This window comes from Tuber melanosporum (genome assembly GCF_000151645.1).
Source record: "Tuber melanosporum whole genome shotgun sequence assembly, scaffold_274, strain Mel28".
Lineage (NCBI taxonomy): Eukaryota > Fungi > Ascomycota > Pezizomycetes > Pezizales > Tuberaceae > Tuber > Tuber melanosporum.
Genome location: NW_003298946.1, coordinates 4133 through 28949, shown reverse-complemented (window position 1 = coordinate 28949; position 24817 = coordinate 4133). Strand labels below are relative to the sequence as shown.

The 24817-nt window shown below is 48.9% G+C and overlaps 4 protein-coding genes; 2 read left to right on the top strand and 2 right to left on the bottom strand.

Annotated features, from left to right (window-relative positions):
* Window positions 1-863: 863 nt before the first annotated feature.
* On the top strand, window positions 864-2309 carry GSTUM_00001312001 (uncharacterized protein; the record flags this gene model as incomplete). The annotated part of the gene is made up of 3 exons (XM_002838739.1): window positions 864-1447; window positions 1498-2081; window positions 2140-2309. 3 exons carry the CDS (start codon window positions 864-866, stop codon window positions 2307-2309), a joined length of 1338 nt encoding a protein of 445 aa, XP_002838785.1.
* Window positions 2310-6649: 4340 nt separating this feature from the next.
* Window positions 6650-7252, bottom strand: GSTUM_00001311001 (uncharacterized protein). XM_002838738.2 has 1 exon: window positions 6650-7252. The coding sequence occupies exon 1, from the start codon at window positions 6976-6978 to the stop codon at window positions 6697-6699; it is 282 nt and encodes a 93-aa protein (XP_002838784.1). The 5' UTR covers window positions 6979-7252; the 3' UTR covers window positions 6650-6696.
* A 2422-nt stretch (window positions 7253-9674) lies between these two features.
* On the top strand, window positions 9675-12377 carry GSTUM_00001310001 (uncharacterized protein). XM_002838737.2 has 8 exons: window positions 9675-9762; window positions 9817-9963; window positions 10022-10263; window positions 10321-10468; window positions 10518-10653; window positions 10705-11430; window positions 11521-11792; window positions 11873-12377. The coding sequence occupies exons 2-7, from the start codon at window positions 9870-9872 to the stop codon at window positions 11744-11746; spliced, it is 1572 nt and encodes a 523-aa protein (XP_002838783.1). The 5' UTR covers window positions 9675-9762; window positions 9817-9869; the 3' UTR covers window positions 11747-11792; window positions 11873-12377.
* An 8316-nt stretch (window positions 12378-20693) lies between these two features.
* On the bottom strand, window positions 20694-24474 carry GSTUM_00001308001 (uncharacterized protein). XM_002838736.2 has 7 exons: window positions 24380-24474; window positions 24189-24318; window positions 23125-24132; window positions 22731-23021; window positions 22232-22678; window positions 21694-22162; window positions 20694-21626 (listed from the first exon to the last, which is right to left on the bottom strand). The coding sequence occupies exons 5-7, from the start codon at window positions 22648-22650 to the stop codon at window positions 20787-20789; spliced, it is 1728 nt and encodes a 575-aa protein (XP_002838782.1). The 5' UTR covers window positions 22651-22678; window positions 22731-23021; window positions 23125-24132; window positions 24189-24318; window positions 24380-24474; the 3' UTR covers window positions 20694-20786.
* Window positions 24475-24817: the final 343 nt, after the last annotated feature.

Sequence of the window (24817 nt, the reverse complement as noted above, 5' to 3'; positions counted from 1 at the left end):
GTTACCGGGATGATGTTAGGGGTGGGTCCAGCTCTCTCTCTCTACTCGTACTGCACGAGTAAGCTTTGCTCTGTTGGCTTGCTTACCCTACGAGTACTGTACCATACTTGCTCGCCCCTTGTGAGGCATCCCGTGTAGGGGGTTACTTGAGACACTTTCCCTTTTCTAATATTGCTTGGTGATGATTGGGCTGCTGGCTTTATTGTATTGCTTTTCTACTCTGCCCCCATGAATCTGGTCTGATCCACTGCCTGGCCTGGAATGCACTGTTTGAGGGGTATAAACTCTACCCTCGCCCCTCCTCCCTCTTGTCTGCCCTACGTTCCCTATTCCTGCAGAGCAGAGCATTTGATCGCCGCGAGTGTTTTGCAGGTTCATTACGCTATTTCATTTTCTTTTCTTCTTCTTCCCTTCATTTGACCTTCACTTCTTTTTGTTTATTTATTTTTCAAAACTTTTTTCTTTTCTTTTCTTTTCCCTTTTCTTGGTGGTCGTTTGGTCTGAGACATTTGGAGATTTTTTACATAGCTTGAACCCTCTGTCGAGACGCATCCCTTTACCAGCCAACCCAGGCCACAATCAACCTCATCACATTCCTTCTAGTCGGGGTCGGTTCGCTGTGCGTCGATCTGTCTTTCTTTGCCGCCAATTTCTTTGCCTCTACCTGTTTGATATCCTTTTTCCGGATTTTTTTTTGGTAAGTTTCAGTCGTCCCCGAAATTCGTGAGTTGGGGTAATAATTTATCGGGAATGCTAGACCTCGGTGGCTAGTAAAAGAATAGAATAAACGGATACATTCCCTTTAGTGCATACATATTTACCAGCCGTTCGACCACGGCTCAAATAACCAATCTATCGCAAAAATGAAGCTCTCAACTGCAGTTCTATCATTCCTCTCGCTCACCGCCCTTTCATTGGCGGCGCCCCATGGAGGTCATGGCGAGGGCAGGGGCAGAGGTGATAGGGGGTCTACGAGCACAAATCCAAACCAACCGAAAGTTTCGCAACCGGCTGGTAACACGGGCAACAGCTCACTCGATGGCTCAGACGAGACTCCGGGCTCTGGTGGAAGCTACAATGTCCTCGTTGACGACTCCGACCCGAGAACGCTCGACGAATTGATTGAGGAGATGGGATTGACGAAGGACGAGGTGAAATATGTTTACGATAATTCTGCGTTCAAGGGGTTCTCCGCAAACATGTCGAGTCACTGTGTTAGCAAGATGAACATCATGACTGGTCTTAAGATGTTTGAACCAGAGATGGAGGTCCAACTGCATGATACCCTTCCGGGAACTTGGGGGCTGAAGAGAGTTTCTCAGTCCAATACCGTATCAACGGCGGGCAAGGACATTTCTGGCTTCGATTTCGGGAGCTATGCCTTTAGCGGCGGAGCCGATAGCCTTGGGAAGGGTGTTGATATCTATATCGTTGACACTGGCGTTAAGTATGTTCCCCGACCCTACATATCAACTGGCGTAGACTGATAGGTGACAGCGTCGACCACATCGATTTCGATGGCCGCGCAACCTTTGGTTTCACCTTTGACGGCAAGAAGACTGACGATCAAGGCCACGGAACCCACTGCGCCGGGACCGCTGCCTCAACCACCTTTGGTCTTGCAAAGGCTGCCAATATCATTGCCGTCAAGGTGCTTTCCAGTGGCTCGGGTTCTTCCTCCGATATCCTCAAGGGCATCGACTGGGTCATCACCAACCATGAAAAGCGCCAGAGCTCTCCCGACTTCCGCGGTTCCGTTGCTTCCATGTCCCTTGGGTCTGCTACCCGCTCTGCAACCCTCGACGAAGCAGTTAAGCAAGCATCCGCTGCCGGCATTCACTTCTCTGTCGCTGCCGGAAATGAGAACCAGGATTCTTGCAATTCTTCTCCCGCTGCTTCGTCCTTGGGAAGTGACGTTCTCTCTGTCGGCGCCATCAATGTTCGAGACCAGAGGAGTTCATTCTCCAACTTTGGTGAGTGCGTGAGTGTGTATGCGCCCGGTGAACAGATTACCAGCACGTGGGTTGGGCCGTCGAACGATGTTATCAATACCATCTCCGGGACCTCCATGGCTTGTCCTCGTATGTTTCCTCTTCCTAATATAGTGCTCTGTGTTTCTCCCATACTGACTATTCCTAGACGTCACTGGCCTCATCGCATACTACCTAGGTCTCGACCAGTCCCTGAAGACCGACACCGCCGCAATGAAAACCAAGGTCACCTCTACGGCCCGCCAGATCACCCTGGACAAGAGCGCTTCAACCGGCGACCCAGGTATCCTCATTAACAATGGGAATCTCAAGCAGTAGATTTGAGCCCAGTAGTTTGAGTGATTCATACCTGGTTGGTTGTGTTGTCAGGCATTCCGAGCGTGCATAGCGGTGTACTTGTAGCTTTTTTTTCTTTGTTTTGCATTTCTTTCGATTGGTTTTCTGTTTGATTTATTTGTAACAATATTGCATTTGCATTTATCCTGGGGGTGGTGTATAAAATGAACGATCCGGTGTCTGGGAATTTTCTCGTGGTTTGGTCAGATGCTTGCGAGGTGTGGATTAGGGTAGAGCATACGTACTCGAGTATTTCTGATGTTGGAGTGAAAGATTATTGGTATAGCTATGATACCGATTTTTTCGGTAGTTCTTCCGTGGGAGGTCCACTGTTGACCTGGCCGCGTACACATTAGTCTACCCCGCTTAACCCTTACCTTATGTCATCCTCTATCCTGTGGCGTGTGTAACTACGATACTTGGCTACTCATCGCATGAACCGGCACTCCGAAACCGACGTTCAAACGACGCGTACCGGGATGACCTATCAACGACCCCAGCAAAGCTGTACACACTGGGACATTCTGTGATTATCAATACAATCACCGTTAGCAAGCTCTCGGTCCTTCGATTTTTTTAAATTTTTTATCCCATAGATTTCAGGAGGCTGCTGGTCCGCAAGAACTGTTCACGAAGGCTGCTAGGATATTTTAGCTGGCACGTTATCTACACGTGGAGCCTAGAGTTCAACCTCCAAGGCTCCTCTGGACCGCCCAAAGGCTATAGTATCCAATTCCACATTCCAAGTCCCAATAACTTGCGCCCGGCTTCTCTCCCTACATGTATCCGGAATGACTGCTTCTGGTGCGGGGGTGCTACCGTACACCGTTTGGATGCTTCTTTGTAGTGCTTCTCCCTGAAAAGCTTGTTCCCGGAACATCAGGCTGTGGACACTATCGGGGTATGGGTTACAGACTGTTTAGTAAATCTAGGCGCACACTGAAAGAGGCCCACTCACCCAGGGGATGCGGTTTCGAATATAATTTGTGAGGGTAGCTTTCTGGAAGAATATTTACCAAATTATCAAATGGCACATATTTTCATGACGCTAATGCTGAGCATCCCCTGCTTCCCCGGGACGCTAAGATTGGGCTACTTCCTAACAGACACGGGGCAGCGGGTTTGGCCATACTATTACGACTTGGAAAACCCACCTCGACCGGTCGCCCGGTATGATATTGTAGGTCTGGGATTTGGAGATGAGTAATCAAGCTATATGCTACTTTTAAATACCCTGTGCTGTTTCTGCCGGGCAGGCGTTAAAATGGATAAGGGTGGAGTTGGAACCGGGGTTGCGGTGGCCTATTGGGGGTTATGATCAACGTGGTTGCGTATCATATCATACCTTGCCAGTTTGGATATAGTATTGGAGGGGGGCGTTGTCAATCATGTACTCTCACTCGTGGGACATTCCTAAACTTGCACTATTTACCAAGTGCGGGTTTGGGCTTGATGTGTCGGGCCATGGTCTGAAGTGTGAAACTTATACCGGACCCGGGGGTAGGGGTTGGGCGCTTTTGTGAGGGGGTCTTGGTTCTTTGTTGTATAGGGCTGCCATAAGATATAGTCTGGGTGTTTGAGTTCTCGTGATGTGGGGTTTTTTGGTACGATATCGAAATTGAGGGCGGACTGGGGTGGAGGATTGTAAGGGGTGTGTTCATTTATGGTAGACCGTGGATAGCGGTGTCCGCTATGGGGCGAGCCACTCCACGGGTTTCTATGGGGCGAGCTGCTCGAGGTAAAGAGCCCTCACTTGCTAAAAACTCGGGTTTCTCAAGGATATTGAAAGCCTTGCGCGTTAGCCTGGCTTAGTGACGGCCACGGTGAGACCACGATCGAGTTTTTCTCTAGCGGATCATGCTCAATCATCCTCGATCATAAATGTCGCTCGGTCAGATCATGATCGATCATTCTATCTATAACATTTGTTCTATCTCGCCGGTCGAGCAAATTACTTGACCAAGAAGCTCAATTCACCCGGGGGATATGCTACTGAGCAAGTACTTTTATTTCCATCTCCCTGACCAAGTTGTTTTGTAAGAGATATCAACTTTACCTTTTCTGTTTACCAACCCAATTACAGTTCAGGTAACTACTTTAACTCGTAGTTTATTTATCTAAAATCTTGTATTTTGCCCATCTTGGTCAAAGGAGATAGTATGATTAATAGTAATTAACTATTCAAAAAAAAATTAAACCTGTTACTAGATACTAAATTTTAATTCCATGAAAAACGATTTCTCACCTCTTCTCAGCTTTCCCTGATGCTTGACTTTAAGCGTTAATACTGTTATCTTTATTTGAAACTTGAAGGATAAAAGTAATGTTTTCCTACCAGGCAGTTATCTTGCCTCTTGAAGTTTGGTAGGATGCTTTCAAGTACTGTATTAGTAACTTGAACGAATATATTTTTTTTTTATGATACAAAACAAGTAGTTCGAGTTGATTGATAATCTGTAGTTGAACTTGGATAGTTATTTTTTTTGCAGAAAAGGTCCTCCAATCTCTATGGTTACTTTATCCCCTAGATATCTAAAACCAATAATCTTATTTTAATTATTTGAAAAAAAAAAAAAAAAAAAAAAACCTTATATTTATTAATTCATATTTGGTGAAGGATATAATTTTGTGTTACGATATCATACACTTTTTTATTTTTCACTGATTTAACCCACAATCTGCTCATTTATTATTATTGAGCCCATCACGAGCCTGGCTTGAGTCTCCCTCGCCCTGGGCCTATGGGGCAAAAGTGGGGGGCTGACTACGCTAAGGAACTTCCGTATCGAGGCTAGTATGATACTGGTAGGGAACATGGAGATTACCGTACTATGATAAGTCAATGTGAGTATGCCATAGGCACAGTGGGGGGGGAGGCGGAGGGATTGCACAATAGTATATCTAGGGACTAAGGCCGTGATAAGCCATGAGAAAGCATACAATATCTAAACCAGGTATGAGCAAGGCGATGAGAGGCCTGACCAGAAGAACTGTAAACAGAGTCCTGGAGAATAGAAATCCTGTGCTTCGGTGGGAGGATAAGCAATAGAAATCAACGTCCGATGCGAGTGATGATATATGACTCCCTCAAAACTTTAGCCGGATAGAGCCTCTCTCCTGTTAGTCATGCGAGCCTGGCTGGCTCGGGCCCAAATGCCCGGATCGCCCCGAACAGGCTCGTGCTAAGCGGTGGTGCATAGGTAATGAGGCTGTCTTCTAAGTCTGCTATCTGGCTGGTAGTGCTCAAGGCGGGGTGGAGGGGCCATGTAAGTATTTCAGTGGAAAAAAGTGGCTGGGACACAATTCATTTCCAATAGTGGTCCTTTGGGGACCCCCTTACGAGAGTTGCGCAATTCGTAAAGAGAGATATATGATATTAGCAAGCGCCAACCAGAAGCCTGCTACCCATACGACAATACCGAGCCTGGCGCTTGTACTGTTTGTTCCATCTATTATCTCCGATCGGAAGGGTATGCTTGCGCTGCGCTGTGCAAGGCACTATCGTACTAGAATCAACCAGGCGATCCAAAAACTGAACGGAAACCGGGTGGGTTGAACCCGGGTACTGAGCACTTCTGCGGGGATTGTGGTGGAAGAAGCCAAGAGGAGGATTTAACTTCTTCTGTACTATCCAATTGTTCTTATTTGGCTTCTGTCATCGTTACCGATTCGAGATGGAATAACCCCCCTCCTCAGTACATCTCTGGCCCGATGACTACGCAAGAAGATACTTTTTCTTACTTTCTCAATTATATTATTCCCTTACGGAAATCAGGAATTTGGACCTTTTCTCTGTGCGCATCTGCCCGCACTCCCATAGCATATCTCCTCATATTCAAGTTAATACCGCTGCGCCAGCTGTAGCCTGTTGATGGTTCCATCTGCAGATTGTAGGTAATCGCATTGCCAATCGCTTTACTGTCGATCAGGTCCTTGGAGTGGTCATTGGCTGTGGGCAATCTTTTTTTGTTGGGTGTTCTTTTCGGTCCCCGTGAGGGTTGATCGCGGGTGTCCGGGATCATGCTCGGGTATGTATGATGTGTTTGTTAAGATAGGACTGGGGTCTTGCTGGTCTTTAAATGTTGTCACTTAGGTTATGATACTGGGATACTCGATTTGATGGGTTAGGTTGGCTTACGGTGACAAGGATATCGGAAGTTTACATATTTCTTGTAGTCAGGCATTCGAACGGTAGGATTGCTTGGGGTGCCATTATATTGAGAATTAAAACCCGGCAATCAACCAACGGATCTCAAGAGAGCGAAGCGAGAAAGAAAAAGAGGCTTCAGGTGCCATTGTACTAGTTCTCTGATCCCGTCATGCCCCCCCCCGGTTAACCCCGTATCCAGTAAAATTATATCGCACGACATCACCCACCGCTAACCCCCTGCTCATCACACAACCTCACTAAACTCTCCTCCAACTTCTCCATCATCCCAATTCTACTCCTCCCAGCAACCGTCATGATAAACCACCTCATGCCGAACGGGCATCTATAAGCTTTAAACCGCTCCTTAACAGTAACTCCGCCAACGGAGTCCTCGACCCAAATTAAACTTCCGGTAACCACTCCCATGCCGGATCTAGAGGTGCTTAGAATACCCATGACTCCGTCTGGCTCCGAGAATTCCGTAGTGAATGTGGACGACATTGTCAACCCGCATGCCAAGGGTATAGGGAAACGTTCGGTTATGGTGTATAAATCGCTACCGCCATCTTCGCTGTCGGAGCCTCTGTGTGGTGGAGGTTGTGGTGGTGGTGATGAGGGGTGGAAAGACTCGATGAGCGGGTTTAGGGTGAGTAGATTCTCGGGGGTTTGTAGGAATTTTACGAGGGTGGCTAGGGTGGGGGTTTTAGAAAGGAAGATGGTGGAGGTTATCGTATCTGGGGTTTTGGAGATAGTTATCATGATGGGCTGGTTAGGTTGGTGCCGGTATGTTGTGGTGTGGCGTTGTGTGAAGAGTGAATTTGTGTGGTTGGTGACGGAAAAGGAAGGAGGGGGGAATGCGGTGCGGTGTGTAGCCCGTAGTGTGCGAGATGCGAAGGGAGGAAGGGGAGGAGGGGGGTGGCGAGGAGGAAGTTTGGGCAAGACAGAGAGCTTGGACTATGCTTTAATACAGTACGATAGGGGTATAAAAAGGTTGAGGATTTTATTGACAAGCAATGCCATGAGGATGGGCATAGAAATGACGGTTTGGCAATGAGTTAGGCCGGGGGGATGAGTACGGCGCGATCCCAGAGCTGCCATGCTATGCTCACCGATCGCTCGTGGACTAACTTTGCTGTAATTTTGAGTGTCGCGCGAGCATTCCCTGTCCTTCCTGATAAAAAGGCAGGGCTTCTCACCAGTGCCGGGCGTCCTGTAGCACTCTCAATAGGGGATCACTTCTCAGCAATATGGTGCAAAGCGTCTAAAGCGTGTATGATACTTTACCAAGGTGGATGCACCCATGCGATGTTGTATTTGTAAAGGGTAAAAGGGTTCTAAGGAGGGAAAATGAGTTTTGGATGCCAACGTTCAACCCTAGTCCGAGGTGAGCTTTTTTCCTATCATAATAATATTATTATATAATTATAATTTTCTGGATTCAATGTATGAAATAACTTAGTATGATAATATGACATTAAATGTGGTTTGACTGGGGCAAGGGCTTGGGACCAATTTCAGTATCATAGCGTAAGATGTTAAAAAAAAAAATGACTGGATACAGATCAGAATTGAACATTAGATTTCTGAAATATATTTTCCGTATTCAGAATCCTGTACTGTACTGTACTCGTACCCTTTTCGGATACAGGCATTACAGTACTATACACCTTATAGGTGCTATAAGCAATCTGAGCCATCAACCCCATCGTGACCTTTTCCTTCTACAAGCCCTCCTGGGAAAATCAACCACAAAAGGATTTAGGATCCATCGCTAACCTGGCATCCTCACGCATTGAAGCAAGCCTATCTTAGGTTTACAAATATTCACAATTCCACCTTCAGCCTCAAACTGCGCTTTGGCTCTAAGCTAACATTGCTTAAGTGTCTTCTAGGATGGGAAACCTCGTCTTGGCACAGAATAATAAGCAATTAAAGAAGCTCAGTCCCTGTAAGAGTAAATTACATACCAGTTTGATCGGATAAACATCAGCCCTAACCCTGCCCCGGGGGTTCTTGCGGAAGGGCCGTTTAACCGCTCCTAAAACCTAGTCTCGGGCTGGTTTGCCGTATCATACCAGTATCGTGCCCTTAGGCGTTGCCAGCCTCATTGGAGCGCTCCGGAGGCTCACCATCACAGCAGATGGAGCGTCTTTCGATACCACTGATTGGATGGGCATTACTGCAGTCCTGTTTCGGCAGAGACCTCGGCCTTACAGCGATACCGATGTTTCTTTGCGCGCAGTGATACTGTGGATGCTTCCACCGCGCTCAAATGTTTCCGAAAGGGAAATATCGCACTGTGCTCTGTACGGCAGCAGATAGGGCCATAGGGTGAATGAAACACCGGGTGCCATGTGGTATGATACAGTACCGTACATCTTACAGATACCAAGCACACGATACAACAGTCTTTTAACCTCGGCAGCGCGGGGAAACCTCCTATTTCAGGTACTCGAGTACAGTACTGGTGCCCCGTATGATCAACTCAGACACAGGGGACAAAATTTGCATGGCAAATCGTGCGTGCACACCCGAGCGCCCACACCAAATCCAGATTCAAATGTTCTACAGTACTACCTTCATGCCGGATACCTGAATGTTGAATTGGGCCTTGTCCGAGCTTGGCACGGAAGGGAAAAGAAGCGGGTGTAGTCTTACGCCTCTACCGCTTGGGGGAAAGAGTGGTGCGGGGAGCTTGTTGATATCGTGATCATCTCTGAAACTCAACTGTAGGCACCACCAAACGCTTCTCTCCCGAGTCGATGTTTGCACCGATTGCCCAAACTTTTATCGAATCTTGCTGAGAAATTGGGGCATTCCAAGCGCGGGGAAAAGCAATTATCCTCTTCCAAGAGAGCGGACGTGGTTCCAGGTCCCGGGCACAAAGTTGTATGGCACTCGTACTCGAGTACAAGTTCATGAGTCTTCCCCTCATGAGGCTCACCTCTCAAAGAGAACAAGAAGAGGGAGAAAAGAAAAAAAAAAACACTCGTTACAAACCCAGAAGGAAAGAAAGTAAAGGGTAGTAGCCGAGTAACCCCGGGATTTGTGAAGCGAGACCTACCTGCCAAAAACGCTTTCCTCCCCACCAACTACTCGGGTACCGCAGCAGCGATATGAGGGAGGGAGGGAGGGAGGGTATTTATGTGTCAATGACGTGAACAGGACTAGTTTCCTAATCCTTCCTGCGGAAAAAAGAGGAGAAGGCATGCGAGACAATTTTGGTAGCCGAATCCGGCGCAGCTGTGAGAAACATTTAGAGACCTTGCGTTCTGTGGATTAAGGGTATTTAATTCTCAGCCTTCTCGCCCTTCCATATTCCTGACCACCGTGCTCCAGACTCCACAACAGATCTTGGTGGATAGATAGATTAGACCAGAGGGATTGACGGCATGACCAAGTTTTTAGGACTTCGTGGGGAGCGCCTTGGCTTCGCCGTCTCGTTCGTCTGCACGACCGGTTTCTTGCTCTTTGGATATGATCAAGGTTGGTCATGCTTTCCTGCATGCTTTTTCACCGCAGCTAATGAGCGGATAAACGACAGGTGTCATGAGCGGGATCATCACATCCCCAGAGTTCAACTCTGCGATTCCGGAAACAAAGGGTAATTCTACTATGCAGGGATTTGTTACAGCTATTTACGAGATTGGCTGTCTGTTTGGGGCTGTGGTTGTCCTGTTCGCAGGAGAGGCTATGGGGCGTCGAAAGGCAATTATCTCTGGGGCTTCGGTCATGATTCTTGGCGTCATCATTCAGGTTACAGCTTATGTCGGACATCAATCATTGGTGCTACCGCTAACTTACCACCGCTCTATAATGTCCATGGCTGCTAACAACAATCAGGCACAATTTGTTATCGGCAGAATAGTAACTGGAATCGGCAACGGTATGAACACCAGTAGTATTCCAACATACCAAGCGGAGTGTGCAAAAACGAAGAACAGAGGTCTACTGATCTGCATCGAGGGAGGATCAATCGCATTTGGAACCTGTAAAGTTTACATCCTATAATGACTCTACCCAGAACTAACGGCTGGCAGTGATAAGCTACTGGCTCAACTACGGCGTCAGCTTCGCCGGCGGCGACATGGTCTGGCGTTTGCCTATCTCCTTCCAAGTGGTCTTTGCCCTGATAATTATCGCCGGAATGCTGGTCCTCCCGGAATCCCCCCGTTGGTACATCCCCCCCTTTACCTTACCCCGCCTATAACCTAAACTCCTTTATAGGCTCCTCTCAAAAGACCGTGACGAAGAAGGCACTTTTGTAATCGCCGCCCTCAATGGCGAAGCCGTCGACTCCCCGAAAACCCAACTCGAGAAGCGGGTAATTCTCGACTCAATGATGGCAACTGGCGAAATCGGCAACAAGTCATCTTTCAGAGACCTCCTAACAAACGGCAAAACCCAACACCTCCGCCGTGTAATCCTAGGCGCAAGCTCCCAACTTATGCAGCAGATTGGCGGGTGCAACGCCGTGATATACTACTTCCCTATTCTCTTTGAATCTAGCATTGGCCAGAGCCGGAACATGTCCCTAATCATGGGCGGTGTGAACATGGTTGTTTACGCAATCTTCGCGACGACATCATGGTTTATTATCGAGAGGGCTGGCCGTCGAAAGTTGTTCCTATGGGGAACTATCGGGCAGATGAGCGCTATGGCAATTACATTTATATGCTTGATTCCAGGAACGCAGACCGCGGCTAGGGGCGCTGCTGTGGGGTTGTTCTTGTATATTGCGTCGTTTGGGGCGACCTGGTTGCCATTGCCATGGCTGTACCCTGCCGAAGTTAACCCGCTGAGAACGAGAGGCAAGGCGAACGCCGTGTCGACTATCACTAACTGGTTGTTCAATTTCGTGGTCGTGATGATCACCCCGGTGATGATTGACCGGATTGGCTGGGGCACTTATTTGTTCTTTGCTGTTGTTAATGCTTGCTTTCTGCCGTTTATGTCTGTACCCTTTTTCACTCCCTTCCTTCCCCCACTACTCCGCGCACCGTTTGAAAGTGGTGGATAACTTGCTGACTAGCTGCGCAATAGCTACTTATTCTACCCGGAAACCCGCCTCCGCTCCCTCGAAGAGATCGACTTCATCTTCGCAAAGGGATACGAGGAGAAGATCTCGTACGTCAAGGCAGCAAAGGAACTTCCTCCTCTCTCACCGGAGGAGATCGAAGAGTATGCTATCCACTATGGCTTTGCCCACGCTAGTGCGCCCGAGAAACCTACGGATTTACTCGTCGACGAGGACCGCAAGTCAAACTAATTTGTGTACAGCACAAATGGGTTGAAGTGAATAACTAAATACACTTGTACTTTCTCCATTTCCTTCTCCCCTAATTTATCGCGAACGACAGAGATATGATGTGTTTGCTTAAATGATCCGAAAAAGTGATCTTGATATGAAATGAATTCCCGAGCCGGTGGTACGCCTGCTATGGGCACACGATTAGCCATGCCGCCTAAAAGGATTCAGCCTATGTGGCTGAGGCGGCGGTTCAGTAGTCCCAGGCAGTACGAGCGCGCTCGGCCCCACTTGCCTAAACGCCCTCTTGCACTTATCCAAATCTGCAAGTACTATGCCATTCTGTAACAGCGCAACCTGTGTAAACGCTACCCCTCCCCCACCCATCAAAGCATTCCAGAGTGACAGAACAAGCTTCTGCCACTTGGTCCAAGACTCCCCTTGCCCTGCGCACGGGCAGAAATAGCTTTCCGCTCGGCCTTGGCTCGGGTAACTAAAGGAAGTCGACACACTCCCATTTCCGGATCATTGGCTACGTCCGGGACCCTCGCCAGCGGGCCCTGCACACCACCTCTTATGAGTTTGGGATCCGTGGGCGGGTAGCTTTTTGGGTTTACGGGGTTTTCCACGGTGGTTTTGCGGGGGGCGGCGGCAGCGAGAGTCTGGTGGGGGCCTTTGGGCACTATCAGGGCGAGGGTAGTTAGGGATTGGAAGGTAGAGAGGAGGGGGATATGCACCTTCGTCTGGAAGGTGGGGAATTAATATGTGGTGTGGGAAGGAGACAAGGGAAGAAACGAAATGAAAAATTGTGTGAAGGGAGAAGTGGAGGAAGAGAAGGGAGGAAGGAAGAAAAGATACCGGCATCATCTTACATATATATCTTTTCTCCTCTCCTCACTCCTCCCCTTCCCCTACGGCACCCACGCAATCCCGACCCCGGCGTCAAACCAACCCCAACTTACCAGCAAGCACGCAGCGCCCTCTCATCTGCGCGAGTGGTATTGTTACTCTAGCCGGGTCGCCAGCCTTACGCTTTCCTCCCCGTAAACCTGCTGTTTCACCGCACTCCGGTCCTGAGGGAGGGCAGTAACCGAATTACTGGATTCCCTTTTGGATGGTGAGTGTGGCTAGGGGGAGGACAGGTGTGCAATTTTTTTGGCAGTGCGGTGGATATGCTGCTGGAAGGAGCGCTTGATATGTTGCCGGGCCTGTAGAGTGATGGTGCTTGTAGCTGGGGTTCACTTGCGAATAACGTTCGAGCATGAGGTACAGTCTACCGCATACTCAGAAGTGCTTGTAAGGACCTGAAACATCTTAGTAAGCATATTTGAATGAATCCAACAAGTAACTTAGTCGAATGTGCACTCTCCTGTTGATCCACCGCGATGCTAGAACAGCCAAAAACTACTTGAAGCATGCCCCCCTCCCTCCTACGAGGAATAGTTCCTCCGGAATCTTTCAAGGAATTGTGGCTTTCCATGGCAAACATAGTAGTCTAGCTGCTGTTATAGAAGCAAAGCGGTGGTACGAGGATACGAAATATTGGTTTTTTTTGTTTTTTTTTTCCTTTTCTTCGTGTTTCACCACAGCTCCTTTGTATCAGTTTTCAGACTCCTTAGAGGCTTATATCTTCTTGTGATATTTGTCTAATTGGTGGCCTTCGGCCGCCTCTTTACACTCTTCGTTATCTTTGAAAGTTGGGCTAACAATCACTCGGGGCGATGACCCAGCGGCCTCGCGAAAGCTTCTGCGAAAGGGAGTGTATATAGAACTACCAGTAGTGCCACAGTATAATAGATGGTCTGCGAGAGGGATAGGTGGCGATCACTCGGCAGTATTGACGGAAATCACTGGGGGTAGACTGGCTGCTTGCGGATGTAAAACGGGCTCCCTTATGATTACCGTCTACTCTGACCCATTCCTCTGTAAGGAACTGTAAACCACTATTCACAGAACACAAGAAAGTATATTATTAACAAGTGATAGGAATGTGAGGCGAGAAACACACGATGACATGGACCAAGTCTAACTGGAACATTGAAAAAAGAAAAGGCGATGAAGGAAAAAAGAAGAAAGAAGAAAAGGGAGATAAATGGAAAATAGTCAGCTGAGACCGGAAAAGGCGCCCATTATCAAAGCCTATTTACATCGGAATTGCCGGAGGTCTTTCCTACGCCGATCTCTCGCCCGGCAATTATTTATGGGAATTCAAAGAGAACATGTCAGGTAAGGGAGGAAGGATGGAAGCGAGAAAGGCTAAAGACAAACGAGAGGCAACGATAAAATCCAACAAGACAGCAATTGAGAGGGTTGGCCCGATGTTGTTGGGGTGAGTGTCAGTTTCTCCTGGAGGGTATGGTACCAGAACTTCAAGGACCACATAGAACCGGGTTGGGGGAGCTTGGATGGTTTGGTTGAGGAGAGATCGCTATCTGTGGACTGGGAAACAGTATTGTTGGGTCCAACGCTCCTTCCCGATCATCAAGGACTCCCGATGGTACAGGCTGGCCATTAACGTCTGTGGGGTTGGTATTAGATTATCGCCCCCGAATTACATCACTACATATTCGTCTCCATATCCAGTGGGGGGGTGGGGGGATGCCAAGCCAGCGCGATCTGCTGTGTTGGAATTGATATTGCCCAACTCTATCATGTCCTCTAGAGAGCCTGCAACAGTGGGGTTTGGTTCCTGTTGACTGGAGCGGTGAGCAGAAATCTTTCCGCTCTAAAAGCATCTTTACTACCCCTTCATGTCCGCCCTCAACCGCCCGGCAGAATGGCGTCTGGCCATATATGGTGTCTGTCGTGTTGGGATCGGCATCCTCTCGCTCCAATAGAATCTTTACCACCCCATCATATCCGCGCTGAACCGCCCAACCGAGTGGTGTCTGGCCACATGTGGTGTCTGAATTGTTGGGATTAACATCGTCTCGCTCTAAAAGCATCTTTACTACCCCTTCATGTCCGCACTCAACCGCCCGGCAGAATGGCGTCTGGCCATATATGGTGTCTGTCGTGTTGGGATCGGCATCCTCTCGCTCCAAAAGAATCTTTACTACCCCCTCGTGTCCGCGCTGAGCCGCCCAGCAGAGTGGTGTCCGGCCATATCGGGTGTCTGCCGTATTGGGATTGAAATCCTGGTACCCCAACAGCACCTTTACGACCTTCTCATACCCCCAGACCACTGCCCATGTGAGAGCCGTACTCCCGCTGTAATCGGTTGCATTCATATCCCATTCCTTCATCTCGAATACAGCAGCAACCCCCCCCCCAACCCAAGAAATGCCACCCCGTGGAGTCCTGTAAAACCCCTAGATCATCCCACGCTGTAGAAATAAGAACCCCAGGACCAACCTCGATTATAGTGCGATAACATTAGGTGAGCAGATATATGCTTATCAAATCCATCGAGAAGCCTCAGTGCAAGTATTTTCGCATTTTCCGTCATCCCCTTTCTTGCATGATTCCCCCAGTAACAGGAAGCATATTCTAGAAGGGGCGCTGTTGATAGAGCCGGGGAAATAGTCGGGGAAAGGTCCCACACATATCTAAAATTGAGGTATGCCAAGCACACCTCCGCAATTGCTGAGTGGGGACTATGAAATAGTGTTAGATCACTGGAGAGGTGCTCTTGCAGAGTAATGTGCACCAATCGAATGGTAGACGAAGACGCCTCGACTGTGACAAGACCCAGAGAAGATGCCAGCAGCGTGCGTAACGCAGGAACATTTTCAAGATCCAAATCTGCAGATCCAATCTCCACTCCCAAAGCATGACAGAGCTCCTCCACCCGTAATGGCCGTTGCGAATACAACACCCACATCAGGACCTTCAGTCCAAGAATTGATTTATTCCCCTTCTGAGCCTTCAGTCGGGTTAGAGTTGCCGTGTACGCGTCGTTTAGTCCACCGCCGTGGGCCATCTCTTCAAGTTTCTTTCTTCTCTGACGTATTGTAACCTCTCCCAGAATCGCATCGATGTTTAGAGAAACAAGTAGGAATCTACACACAATTGTTGGTAAGTATTCAAAATTGATAGTGGAAATGCTAAATGCTCCTACGCACATGTCTGATATTTTTTCCAGGATAATCCTAATAATATCTGCCCGTAAATCATCGTTCATCGCCTCTGGCTCGGCATCCCTGTCTAACCTCATCTCCAGATAATTTCTAATATCACCCACACTAGGACTGATGGGTATCACAACCGGCTTAGCGAAATATCTTTGAATATCATGCCTGACATGGGGCCTCCCGGTGAGGGATATCCGCGTCCTAGGAGACTCTCGAACAATATCTCTTAGCGACCCAAGAAGCTCTGGCAGGTGCTTTGGGAAGAACTCGTCCAACGCATCAACGCAGATGAAAACTTGCGATAGTGGGACAATAGCGGTCCTTAGCGTTTCCATCGGATCTGGGAGTCTTGGCCCTCTCCCACCAAACTCCCTTTTTCCTTTCTGAAACGCCGCGCGCAGATAACTCGGGATGTCCCCTCTACCTACAAGCTGGCTCAAAATAGCTCCCATCACGTTGGTGACTGTCTGCTCTTCGTGGGAGAGGTAGTCGCAGTACAGGCCTGCAACGGCGATATCCTCGTTCCCTGCCTGGTCGCACAGGCTGTCAATCACCAGGGAACTAGTATTTCTAGCCATCAGCGATATCTGCTTCTCTCAAAGAATCCCGCCACTTACCTCAGATATGTCTTGCCCACCCCCGGATTCCCGGTGCAAAACAAGACAATCTTATCGGCTCCACCCTCATTACTCCTCCACTCCCGAAACTCGCTCTCTTCCAAAAGCCAATCCCCCACACCGTCAAATCGCTCGGTGCGCACGCCTTGATGTCTCTTAGTTGGTTCTAGTGGAGAGAGCCAATGCATGATCTGTGCATCTTCGTCGGACTTATATACGGTGTTATTGAAACTATTCGTTATGTTGCCACTGTTCGCATTGCGGTCGCCCATGTGGATCGATATATGTGTAGTTCGGGCCATAATATTCTGTGCAGAGTGTTGGCTGAAATGTAGAAATGGTTCAACAATTTGTAAGGGTTTTGAGGGAGCTCATGAGATTTCAATAATTTAAGCGGAGCCGAAGAAAGCGGGGAGATTTAAAGTCACTTTCCGATAGTGTGACAACCATCATCTAATCATTGCTATTTGGGAAGGGTGCATGGAAAATATGAGACACGTCTCACGAACACCGCTGTTGAGTGGCTTCCGTATATCACTCTGCGACGTAGACTGTGGCGTGCGGCTGGATGGATAGGTTCCTGGTAGATAGGAAAGTGGATAGGATGGGTAAATTCAATACCTACCTTCCGAGCGAACGAGTTTAGAGGTGGAATAATAAGTCAGCTAGCTAGCAGTTTTCCACCGAGTGATGTATTCTGGACCAGAGACTTGACATATTGAAAGGGTAGTTATGGTGGGTGAACCGTCAATGTCTGAGGAACAATACCCGATCTTCCAGCTGGGATTCTGTCCGCCTGTCGTGTTAGCACATGAAGCTAACCGGGGCTTGTTCTGGTTTGCCAGTTGCAGCACTAGACCAACCACAATGCCATACAAGTACGAGTAAACTAGCTGATGTTGGACGTAAATTGAAAGCCTTAATTGCCCATAACTCACCAAATGCTGCAGATTCGTGTACCATCGCAACTCTAGACGCGAGGAACACGAGGAAAAGCAGATGCCTATATATTGTTACAGTATCTATCAATCGCTTGGTCGATGAATGTAGTTGATAGAACGCGTTCTTGCTTGTTGACTTGACGGAGTTTGGATGTTCAGGGTGAAGCATTGGATGGGCAGGTAGTTGGATTCATAGGAGTGTTGTGCATTAACATACTCTAAGTAAATGATTCCTCCAAGTACATCATCCTGTATAAAGTCCGTCTAGTGATCTTTCCTCCCTGTATGATACCAGCCTTAAGTTAGCACAAGATCAGTAAAGTCGGTAGTAACCACGCAAAAGGCACCAAAAAGGGGAGAGAAAAAAAAGAACAAAGGAGATTGTCCAGCTATAACACAGAAAAAGTAGTGGAGAGCGACGATAAAACGTGCAACCAGCAAAACAAAATAAAATAATAAAATAACAGAAAAGGAAGCACCAACCACCGGTGGCACTGGGAGCATAGGTTTAAAATCGTTCGTGAATTTCACATAGGTGGAAAAAAAACACTCTCGCTGTGCCTCTGGGGGTCACCAAACGACCTGCCTAGACAGACCTGTACGAAGACAAGGAACAACAGACTTTCCTTCTGCAAGATTTGACAGTCATCTATCTGTATAATCGTAATGCTCGCGGGGGTGTAGGTGCAGTGAGGAATGGGAAAAACTCTCATTAGTTCCGACCACGCCTGGGCTGCGGAGGGGTGTTTTCACTTCCGATAACTGTAGAAACTGGAATCATTGAACCTGCGGTAGAACGCTAGAGTTGCCTTTCCTAGTGTAGTGAGGCCTAAGTTATGGTGTTTTCCCTTTTCTCGCTTTTTCGGAAAGCCCATAGGACGCCTGCCAAAAATAAAAGCAGCTGAAGGGAGTAAAACCCCCCGTCTGGTAAAATGTTGTTCATCAGGAAGAGCTAAAGGTTCCCAGTTTTTTGAGAAACTCTCTTGGCATACAGATGGTCAAGTTACCTCCCGACAAAAGAATGAGCCCTCATCATTCTGGCCTCTTTTTCTTCCTACACTGCTTAGACTAATCATACATTACGCCGATTTGTATAAACAAACTCAAAGCTATAGTTATCGCAAAATATGTCTTACTCCATTGTGGAAGTTAGTTTAGGATTATGACAATTAAATTATATCGTGAATTTGGTGAACTGAACAGCCCTAAAAGATAAAACAGGAGGAAATTTTGAAAGCATGATGGCTGGAATTAAAAGTGGTATCTCCATAAAAGCTCATAAAATACCATCAGAGACTAAATATCAAGGGAACAGACTCCGTAAAATAAACCTCATGGCCTATAGCAAACATCCATCGAAGTATCCACCGGGATGTTAAGCTGTTAAAAAAACCTAGTGCCGGCATTCCACCAGCGCAGGAATTCCATTCCCATATTCCTTTTTTTTTTTGCCGGGCTTCAGTTTCTCGTTCTTTGGCATGTCAGAGAAACTCGTTTTTTTTTTTCTTTTTCCTCCATATTTCTTATATTTTCTTTCAGAAAAACAGAGGAAAATGTGGAAAAACTGAGCTTTTCTGGCGTGCCAAACATGGCCTTATTTGTCTCCAGCAAAGGGCTGGAAGCCAACACTTTTCCCCTCTACCTGCCCTCGTACTGCACCAGGGGTTGCAATTTTGGGGGCTCGTAACAGCTTCACTACTCCCTATGCCCGTTCTGAGCATCCGACAAGAGAGGTGTTTGGCCCCATTATCTGGCTCACCCGGCTTCACCTCTTCCCATCCAGATATCAGCTCCACTGCCACCTCATTCCCATTCCCAGGAGGAGCCCATATGAGGGGCGTAATACCCCCATAACCTCTTTGGTTGATATCGCAGCCCTCAACCCCTAGAAAAGCGCTCACGAGCTTAACGATTCAGAAAAGCAAATATCTAGTGTAGTCCAGCGAGTACGGGAAATGGCTGACTTCGTTGCAACAATACGTACTCAGTGCTATCCCTCAGCCACCGGCTTCTTGCGGATACTCTATTCAATCCAGCTAAATTTTGTGGACCGATTAGACACTACTGGAAATGAAAACCTTCACACGCACCGGAGCCAACCTACCTCCCCCAACCCCACCCGGAAACCACCCCTAGATCTGTAATTCATAACAGTAACACGAATTCTTTCTTCCATCTCTTTAAGCATTAGTTTGTGGCTCTTACCAAAAGAGAATGGTGTTCTCCAACTAGTCAATGTTAATCTATAATACGCCAACAGTTGGGCAGTCAGCCGGTGGCTTCAACCCCACTGCAGGCCCGAAAGTGAACATGCAGTCAAAATATCTCTCCTTCAGCTCCGGGCTAACTTCAAGACTCCTAACCCAAACTCACTATACGGAAACAGGCCACACCAAACCCGCCACCATTGCTCCCATATCCCAGATCCCCCCCACTTCAAAAAAATTGAAAAAAATTGAAAAAAGGACACTCACAACACAACACAGCACCCCCCTCCACAAAGAGCCATCCTCCCGACACCCAGAATTTACAGACAAGCCAAACATCCAGCCCCCCCAGCACCCCTAAACAACAAGACTAACCATTCCAGCAGCGGGTGGGAGGACGGAGCATGGTGTACCCCCTCCCCCAGCGGATGGAGCCCCAACGACGCCCCAACACTCACCCACACTCAAACCCACCCCCGCACGCGGAAAGACCCATCGCCACACCCCCGACTGACCAAGTACCGGCAGCACCTCGAAGGGCTCAGAGAGCGAGAGCAAAATCTGTCAGGGGACTCTGAGAATTCTTTCTATGGTAGAAGCACCCTAGGGAATATTAATCATTAAGTTACATCGCATCACAGAACTAAATTCGGAAGGTATAGTTCCTTCCTTCACCTCTCATCATCCGCCCTTGGAGAGATTATTACAGTATCCTGCAGGGACTGGCAGACTCGAGGAGCATACAAGACAACTTGGTAATCATGGTTTATCACTCGAGACAATTCCATACTCCGGTCCTAATGCCACGGCTCGTAGGGTTGCCGGTCCCGGCGGTTGGATACACGCAATCGGCCGCTGCATTCCTCATTCCAGATAGCAATTCAAAGTGTTTTTGGTACAACTGGAGATCTGCGCTAGGCACTGCACTGTACTGCGCCAGGCTAGAGCTATCCCCGGTGGACCCGTCACTCTCCCGGGCGGATGACTAGCTGGTCGATTCACCCAGCCGAGATCCCGGGGCACCTTTTGTCGGGCTTTTCCCGCTCTAGCTCTAGGGCCGCACAACTTGCCAGAGCACCATGCTTGAGGCCCCCTTCCAAGTAGGGGACAGACAAATATACTATATCATATCATAATACGAATGTTCCATCTAATTTAAAGATACCTAGCAACTGTCTATACACCGCGCATCAAGGACAACCACTGACCACCAGCCCCCCAATCTACAGCTCCAAAGCCTCCGCGATCCTCCACCTCCCCCCCCCGACCTCCTCCAAGACTCCGCGCCTAACGCTCTCCACACCCCCATGAGTATACGTAACCTTAACCCCCTCGTTCAAAACCTTGGCACTTGCCTCAGGCACCAACGAGGCGACTTCAACCTTCCCCGCATCCCCCCTCCACACATCCACCCTCACCCACTGCGAATTCCCAGTCCCCAGGCGCGCCTTAAGACACGCGATATTGCGCAGTCCAGCGTCCTCCAACGTCTCGTAAATCCTCTCAGTGACATACTTGTGTGCTTTCCTATCGCCACACTTCCCACTCCCCGGAAACTCGGGCGCGGGGACGAACCCATGCAGCGTGCATATCCTTGGATACCTCGCCCGGATCTCAATCATCACGTCGGTCAGCAGCGCCGCAAAGCGCCCCGTCCTAAGCGTGGCTAGCTTCTCCCTGGCTTGGTTTCGGCGCGGGTGGAAGGTCGAGACGTTAGGAAGGTATGGGGGCATGTCCGAGGCGTTCTCATCGTCCGTTGTTGCGATTCTGCGCGCCGCCTCGTCCGAGACGTCGACTGAGAGTTCGTGCAGTTGAAGTGTTGACAGGCGGAGGAGCTTGTCGCGGGTGCGCAGGGCGGACTGGGTGACTTCGCGGTCCAGAGGGCCGAAGGGCGGGGTTGAGTTTGGGGGAAAGAGGAAGGAGTTTATGGTTAGGAAGCTTACGCGCATTTCCTGCTGCAAGGTGGGGGTTAAGGCGTATGTGAAGGATGCGGGGTTGAGGGGGCAGTCGAGGGTTAGAGTCTTTAGGGTCGTGAGGGGCGAGAGATTTGTTATAATGGCTTGCTAGAAAAGGTGCTTCTTGTTAGTAAACACTGCTGGGAACTAATTGAGGAGAGACGGGGGGAGGTACGAATAACGCCGGCAATTTATCCATCTCCCCAAGCTTATCCGACTCTCCGGCCGCATCATCATTCACAGCAATAATCTCCCCTTGCGCCTCCTCTTCAACGAGTTCTCGTTTGCCGACCAATTCTGACCAAAGTCGAATCCTCGAATACCTAAACTCTTCCAGATGTGGTAGTCTCCCTTTCAAATCCTCGCCAGAGATACGCCCAAAGCCCCTCTCGGCATTCATGTAGTACCTTAGCCCAATATGTAGCTTTCGAATCGAGTGCGGCAACCTCAACCCATCGACAAGGCCATACAAGGGTTTCTGCGAGCCTTGGCGGGAATCAAGTACCAGGTCCACCACCAGCCAGGTTAACTCCTCCAACGAGGTTAAATCTGACAAAGGCTGCGGGGGGAATACATATGACGAGTTGATGAGGGATTGAGACCTCAGCGTGAGGGCTCTGATAATGTTGCATAATTCCGGATTCCTTGATAGTTTCAATCAGCTGTGAACATGTATAAAGATAGGCTGGGACAAGAGCGACTAGGCAGCTCACTTGAATGTATAACCCGCCACTTGAAAAAAAAGCTTATGTTCGGCCGTGCTATCGAGCCCGAAACGCCCGATTTCTACGTTCCGGTAGAGGATGTCTAGCGCCATCACGTACCATCTTCGGCAAACGCGTGTTGCGACGCCAACCTCCTTTGCTGCGGTTAAATGACCGAATATCTGGAGGAGGATCTCGGTCGGGAGTTGAGTGATGGGACCTGTGCCGGGTGGCCCTTGCGGTGCCGGCGGGAGCCATGATTTCTTTGGTGCTGGTTGTAATCGTAGTAGTGCTGGCGATGCTCTTCGTGCCTCCTGTGCTGGAGCCACCGTTGGTTCCGCTGCTGTCGGTGCGGGGGGTGGGCGTTGAGCTTCTTGTCTATTGATCAAGAAGGACAACGAGCTTATCTTCCTTATAATTTTCTCCATCGTTATGACGGCCGGCTGGAGTACGGTACTGTGCTTAAGGTAAGCACCGTACTGTACGAGTACTTGTATGAATACCGTACCTTTCCTCCGATACAATTGTTCAGATCCAGGGGAACCCAGAAACTCTGGCTCTAACGCCCGGGGGGCTAAACGTGGTACTTGTACGAGTAAAGTACCGGTACTACTAGTACATGCACTCGTATTGAGAGCCAGAGCGCCGCTGGAGAGCCAAGCCTGAGGCTGAAAGGACCCCGATACCCACCCAGCACAGCTCAAGTTTGATACATGCGGGCGCGGGCGAGCCAAATGAAAAATGTGAAACCACGTCACAGAAAGGGCGAAACCAGGGCTGTGGCTTTCGCTGTGCCTGCCTGCAAGAAAACAAATGTCAAACATTACCTGCAAGTGGATGAACTCGAGTAGAATTAATCAATAAGGTGCCCTACCGCACCTATCATGCGGAGACAACCGTACCGAGCAGTTACAACAATCAAGACGCTGGAGAAGCTGCCGTGTGGGGAAGAGGAGGAAGTTACCGGCGAACGGGCGTGCGGGCTCGACTGCCCGTCGTGCTTGAGTCTGGTACTGTACGAGTACTTGTACTATACTGGACACAGCAGGATATGAAAGAGGGGCAAATTTAGGCAGCAAAGCGAAAGAAAGAGAGAGAGAGAGAAAAAACACCTGATACGAAGACAATCCTTTGCCATTGCTTGTGTTCATGCAGAATCGCGGTGCAGATAGGGGTTGTGCTCGAGCAGTTTATAAAATTGGATTCCAGGAGTCCCGCTCACCCTGTGAAAACACCGGCAGGGCGCCGTAAATTCCCCTGCCAAAAAAAAGACTAAGTTACCGGTATCATAATATCATACCAACAAGGAAAGTAAGAGAAGAGAAGAGAAGCCCCACAAAAAAAGCGCGAGATACCCGAAAATCGTTACCGTACCGGTACTCGAATATCATAAAGTTATGGTTCAAACAGGCTCACCCCAGAACATTGAATACCCAACCCCCTGACGGGCATTTGGCACATGCTACACCGTGCTGCATGTCCCCCACAACCATCACGTTACCGGTACTTTACCCCCCACTATCCCACGATACTCACGCAACCAAGTCAAAATGAAATAACCAACATTTACGGAAAGGAAAGCGAGAGAGAGAAATAGTACCCGAAACGCCCTATATAATAATCCGAGGAGCACATTAAAAAAAAAAAAATTCAACATATCCACCACATCGCATCGCATCAAACATTTCCTCGTTATCGTCCACAAGGCAAATACAAAGTCGTAACATGGTGCTTCCCCCCCGCGCCCCCAGCAAGACTGCTGCTACAGCAGACGCTCACTTCCTCCCACCCCACCAGCCCTCCCACCTCAACACACCCTCAACTTTCTCCAGGACACTCATGTCCGCCCACTGCGCTGCGCCAGGACCAGCGGACTTTCTGCCGACCCCACCGATGTAGCTTCTCGATAACTACCGTAACCCCCCGTTATCATGGGCTAACGGAAGCAGGAGAAGGGAGAACAAACCTTTGGGCACCGACTCCAAGTTTCGACCGTGGTGATGACATACGCTGCCAGAGCGAGTAAGAATATCGGCGTTACAAGGACGGCGAGGAAAGTGTAGAATGGGGAGGGCTTTTGGGTCGTGGATATTATGCTGGTGTTTGTCAGTATAGGAGCTGTAGCGTGGACGGAGAGATGGAAGGGATGGGACGAACTGTAGTAATGAAGGCATTGTGTATGCGATATATTAATTTATTCGACAGAAGGAAGGGGAAAAGAAAGAAGGAACCCGTTTGTCTGCGTATTCGACTATACCAACTCCGGAGAGGTCTTGCGAGAGAACAAACACCAAGGAAGAGAGTCACAAAAACCACCTTTCTTCCCCGAGACCGTCGGGAGAAAGCGAGGATTTATAGACTCTCCTCCCCCCCAATCCACCCGGGCCCATGCACTTCTCCGCAACCCACCCACAAATTCCACTGCCAGCAAACACACCACCACCACCACCACTACTCAGCGGTGCCACCCCAAACAAAAAACCACCTCCGTGCAAATTCAAAACAGCACCCCCTTCCTCCATGCAAAACATGGTGTACCGACCTGTTGCACCACTGGCTCGAGTGACCTCTCATGCAGGAAGCCCGGTTTGCATG

Coding starts and splice junctions, on each gene's coding strand:
- GSTUM_00001310001 (XM_002838737.2), top strand. CDS start 9,870: ATGACCAAGTTTTTAGGACTTCGTGGGGAGCGCCTTGGCTTCGCCGTC. Junction 9,964..10,021: donor GCTCTTTGGATATGATCAAG/GTTGGTCATGCT, acceptor GATAAACGACAG/GTGTCATGAGCGGGATCATC. Junction 11,431..11,520: donor GCTTGCTTTCTGCCGTTTAT/GTCTGTACCCTT, acceptor GCTGCGCAATAG/CTACTTATTCTACCCGGAAA.
- GSTUM_00001308001 (XM_002838736.2), bottom strand. CDS start 22,650: ATGGAGAAAATTATAAGGAAGATAAGCTCGTTGTCCTTCTTGATCAAT. Junction 22,163..22,231: donor GTGGCGGGTTATACATTCAA/GTGAGCTGCCTA, acceptor GAAACTATCAAG/GAATCCGGAATTATGCAACA. Junction 21,627..21,693: donor ATAAATTGCCGGCGTTATTC/GTACCTCCCCCC, acceptor CACCTTTTCTAG/CAAGCCATTATAACAAATCT.
- GSTUM_00001311001 (XM_002838738.2), bottom strand. CDS start 6,978: ATGTCGTCCACATTCACTACGGAATTCTCGGAGCCAGACGGAGTCATG.